Genomic DNA, 5,436 nt, shown 5'->3' with positions numbered 1-5,436 from the left:
TGCTGTTTGTGGGAGTTAGTTAAAATAGTGTCTTAACTAGTTGACAAAATATTAAAGCATAGAACATCTATAAGACATAACATATTAAATATGAAACTCTGGTATATTAGTATTGTCAGATATCATTCATATAAATTTATCTTGTCTTTATATATCATTATTATATTCTCTACCATTATATGTCTCTTCCATATATCTTCTATTATCTTTATTCTATATATCTTATTTCTCCTTCTCTATTACATCATATCTTTTTCTATACAAATATATATGTGATGAGACATGACCCATACATCCTACTCCTAGTTTTCCTTATCAATATGAAGCTTTGCAATCTCTTTGCAGTGAAGTGTAGTAGGATCTTCAATGACTAAAACTACACTTGCTCCTTTCTTGCCAACATAGACGAACAAGCCTTGAAGAAAAAACTCTAAGTGTGTGAAATATTAGGTTCACCAAAAATATGAAAAAAATAAAAAAATTCACTATAATTTACCTATAAAAGAATAATTAAGCAATAGTTAAAGCTTAGGATTTAGGAGTAGGGGTTAATAATTTAAATAAATGTAATTAAATGTGAGCATTAAGTAAATTTATTGCATTAATAATTATATCTAATTTAGATGAAAGTAAATATGAATATACACATACACCTAAACTATAGAATGTGAATTATAAGAATTTATTTTCCTTGATATGTGATGTCTAGTCTTTCTTACAAACACCTTAGGGAAATCTATTGAATTGTGGGGGTCTAGTTCTCCTCTATTAGACCCATAATAGATTGACTTTGCAACTTTTAACATGTATTAAATAATAATGTCTATAGAATGTTGTCATAAATGCTTAGTAATTATAAGTCTTTGCATAGCTCCTATATGAACTCCAACATAATTTTAAACAAACAAGTGAATCTCCTTAAATACAACTATCAAGCATACAAATCAACCCAAAATATGCACTAAGTTGGATTATAGTGGCTAGAGAAATAGTTATCAATGCTTACATTTAAAATTTTGAATCCTTATTATAGGTAGGCCCCAACCTTTATATAGTGAAGGTGCCTTCCCATTGAAGTCTATGTAAAAGTTCAAGGTTCAAATTTGTGCATGAAAATGACTTGAATCAAGTCCATGCCTCTGAATTTGATCTAGGGTGAAAAAGTGAACCTAGGAATCAAAATTAAATCTCTAAGAATTATTAATGAAGGGATTGAGATATTGAAATGTTATGAACCAAATTGACACAAGAAAATGTCATAGATGCACTGATTATTACATTTAAAACACTATAAAAAAACTTGAACCCAAAACATAAAGAAAAAAAAGACACAAGTATGCAATTTTCCCTATTACAAATAGATGTCAAATACTATTTTTAATTATGTCATCAAATTTAATAAAATTTTAGTATAAACATATATTTAAAGCTTGAAAATATATAAATTTTAAACTGTATAATAAAGACATAAAATTGTATTGAACATATTTATTGATGTTTTCTTTTCAAATATTCATTACTTATCCTTTTATATTATTTTTTTTAAATGATATAAAAAGATTATATAAAATCAATTAATTTGATTTGAAAAAAGTTAAATTCTTTCTCAAAAAAAATCTAATTATGTCAGAGGCTACAATGGCATCAACCCAACTTTTTTATTGCTCTAATGTCACTCTAATTTTAATGATAAATAGCAGATAATTTAAAAATAAATTATATACTAAAATCTAAATTAAAAAGAAACTTTCTATTATTAATATTTTATAACTAAACAATGGATAATTTAAATATAAGTTAAAAGACTATAATCTAAATTAAAAAGAAACTTTTTATTATTATTTATTAAATTAAAAAGAAACTTTCTATTATTATTTATTAAATTAAAAAGTAACTTTCTATTATTATTATTTATTAAATGTAAAAAAAAATTCTAATTTAAAACATTATATTTTTAAATCTAGATTTAAAAAGAAACTTCTAATTCAAAAACTTATGTTTTAAATATAAATTTAAAAGAAACTTCTATTTTTTTTTTCATACAAATCAATACTAAAAACTAAATTATAATAAATATTAATCATATGAAATTTATTGAGACTCAAAAGAAAAGAAAAAACTTAAAAAGCAATATTTTGTTACAATTTTATTAAGATTCAAAAGAAAAATCAAAACTAAAGAAAAAACAGTAATAATATCTTAAAAAAGCAATACGATAGAAGATAAAAACTGTTACACATGAAAAGAATAAAACAACATTGCCTCTCCATCAAAGAAATAATAAGATAGAAGTGAAAAATACTGTAACTTATTCAAGATAAAAGGAAAAACAAAAGGGAAAAATTCATGCATTATAAGGAACAAGCAAATATTGGCATCTGATATGTGCATTGGTTTCAAAATTAAATCGTTTTCTTTGTTGCACTGGTGCAATAGGCATCTGGTTGGGTTTCAAAATTAAATATTTTTTTCTATTGTGCTGGTTCATGTGATCACATGAGCCAAGTTTTTCACATTTGAGCTCAATTTATCATAAGGGAAAAAAATTCATACAAGTTAAAAATTACAAATGTTTTTATATATCATAGATTTGTTCTCAGGTAGGACTGAAATTTTGTACTAGCTAGCATTGGAGATAACTTTTAAAAAATAAAATCAACATGAGCAAGAGGGTTGTCAATTTGCACAGTTTTCTTGCTGCATTAATGTGGGTTTCATTCTATTTAAGTAAAGAAAGCTTTCAGTATGCAATGGCAGAATATGTTAATTCATCTTACATAAGAGAGAGTAAAATGATCAGGCCCCCAAGAGCAGCAGCAGCAAAATCAATTACAGAAAATGGTCAATGTGATATCACAATTATTCAAATTGTTGTGGATCAATCTGGAGCTGGAAATTACACCACAGTGCAGGAGGCAATAAATTCTGTGTCTGACAACAGTACACAAAGGACTATCATAAACATCAAGGCAGGCACATATGTGTGAGTCTTAACTTGAGCTGAGTAATTTTGTTTAAGATCTCACATTTTGTATGTTATCATTTAATAACATCTGATTTTTTGTGTATCTATTTGGACTGAATAAATTAGTTTAAAGTATTTATGGGTATGCACTGGTTTAAGATCTTCCCACATTTTGTAAGTTATCATTTAATACCATCTGAATTTTTGTGTGTCTTGATTGATAACAGAGAAAAGGTAACTATTAGTTTAACCACAGCAAATATCAGCTTACATGGAGAAGGAGCAGGCAATACACATATTCAATGGAATGACACAGCTGCAACTTCTGGGGACACTCCAAACAGTGCATCACTTTCTATTGATGCCCCAGACTTCATTGCTAAAGACATCAGCTTTCACGTGAGCCCATTTTGAGTTTTGGTTCCAGAAAATTATTTCAGAAGCAACTGTTATCAGAAACATACAATGCATGCACCAAATAAAATATTTTCTCAGAACTTTTTACAGACATTTTTTAAGGTTCCTCAAAAGTTTTAACAAGCATGGTTTTGTTTGGCTTAATGAATCTTAGTTTTAGCCTCAAGGATTGAAACCTTCTTATCGCTAAGATTTAATCTTAAAGTTTTTGGAGCCAGTTTCCCATTCAATCTCTTCTCATGGAGCTGTTATGAAACTAATTTTGAGAAGCGAGAGGAAAAAAATTATGCTCTGCGAAAATTTAAATCTTGTATTTCAATGACAGGAGTTACATGAGTTTCAACTTTTTAGATTTTAGACTTAGGAGAGTGTGTCTAAGGCAGGGCTGAAAGTTTTATCCGCTTCAACTTCGATAATATTTTAGATTTAGCCAATATAATTGTTGAAGTTTAGCATCTTTGTTAAAAAATAATCACGAGGTCACCAGCTTCAAGAAATTTAGGAGTTCAGATTCTGTAAGCTTGCTCATTATTACAAAATCTGACAGAAGTTTTCTAAAAAATTTCAGGAACACCTGATAAGATATAGAATCCGTTTTGTACCCAAAACAATTATTGTGCTCTTTTAACATACGCTGTTTCATACTAGATTTAAAATTTTAAGCTTGCCCACTTTTATGAAATCTATTGGACCCTGCTTATAAAAGCTCCTAAAAATTTTCAGCACCAAAATAATTATTGTGTTCTCTGTGAACATATGCCCTTCACGATCATGTTGATGTTTTTGTTGAAATCTATTGGACCCTGCTTATAAAAGCTCCTAAAAATTTTCAGTACCAAAATAATTATTGTGTTCTCTGTGAACATATGCCCTTCATGATCATGTTGATGTCTTTGTTGTAAAAGATTTGAAATCATCAAAATCGATTGATTCATATTTCCAATAAAAAAACATTTCCCTTAATCCAAGGCATATGCAACTGGAATTTGGTTTAATTACTTATATTAGATGATAAATATTGTACAAAACATTAAATTGAAAAACAAAATCTGAGATGAATAAATTCAGTGACTGGATAAATATTTATGAACAGAATACTGCTGCGTTCCAAGGAGTACAAGCTGTAGCGGTGAGAGTTGCAGGGGATAGATCTGCATTTTACAGATGCAGCTTTATTGGGCAACAAGACACTCTTTATGATGTGTCAGGACGCCACTATTTTGAGCAATGTTATATAGAAGGGAAGGTAGATTTCATATTTGGAAATGGCCAATCTCTTTACAAGGTGAACAAAAAAATTCTCCACCAATTATTTTTTTTCCTCTTCTTAAAAATAAGAATTTTAGGTCTGACTGAAAAATATAATCAGGGATGTCAGATCAATTCCACTACAGATGCTTCTTACGGCGGTTATATTACAGCACAAGGTCGTAATACAAGTGCAGATGAAAGCACTGGATATTCTTTTGTCGATTGTTCCATTGTAGGAACTGGACCAACATATTTAGGCCGAGCATGGGGAAACTATGCCCGTGTAATATTTTCCTACACAAAAATGGCAGACATCATTAATCCTCAAGGCTGGTCAGCTTGGACCAATTTTGATGCCCATCAGTAAGTCTCCAATCAACAACAACTTCAATTTCAATGAGTTTTTCTCTATATGTTTTTTTTCTATTTAAGGAAATCGTCTCATGAAGCTGTTATAGGAAAAAAAATTAGGGTATGGGTTTCGTGAGAAAAAGATATTATGCCTTCGATCAATTTAGAATCTTGTCTAAGAAAATCTAAATCTTTATTCTTTATATTTTAGATTTTAACAGGGGTGTCATGGTAAGGCTGAAAGTTTTTCTTATCTGCTTTCTATAATTTTACTGTTTTAATAATCGTCAATGATTTTTTAAATTTTCATTAGATAATTGTAATTGTAAAATTAAACACTTTGAAATTTCAGAATTTAAAGCTTGCCTATTATTACAAAATCTATAAAAAACCCTAATAAAAACTACTCGGAATTCTCAACAATTGCTAAAATATTTTAGAAAACCTAAAAT

At 28.5% G+C, this 5,436-nt stretch overlaps 1 protein-coding gene across 1 annotated transcript; it reads left to right on the top strand.

Annotated features, from left to right (window-relative positions):
• Window positions 1-2,660: 2,660 nt before the first annotated feature.
• Window positions 2,661-5,120, top strand: LOC131063657 (probable pectinesterase 15). The gene is made up of 5 exons (XM_057997554.2): window positions 2,661-2,983; window positions 3,193-3,364; window positions 4,476-4,667; window positions 4,752-4,966; window positions 5,066-5,120. The coding sequence occupies exons 1-5, from the start codon at window positions 2,661-2,663 to the stop codon at window positions 5,118-5,120; spliced, it is 957 nt and encodes a 318-aa protein (XP_057853537.2).
• The last annotated feature ends 316 nt before the right edge of the window (window positions 5,121-5,436 follow it).

This window comes from Cryptomeria japonica, chromosome 9 (genome assembly GCF_030272615.1).
Source record: "Cryptomeria japonica chromosome 9, Sugi_1.0, whole genome shotgun sequence".
In the NCBI taxonomy this organism is placed as follows: Eukaryota; Viridiplantae; Streptophyta; class Pinopsida; order Cupressales; family Cupressaceae; genus Cryptomeria; species Cryptomeria japonica.
Note: the sequence above shows the minus strand (reverse complement) of the source record. Positions and strands in the feature narration are given on the sequence as shown.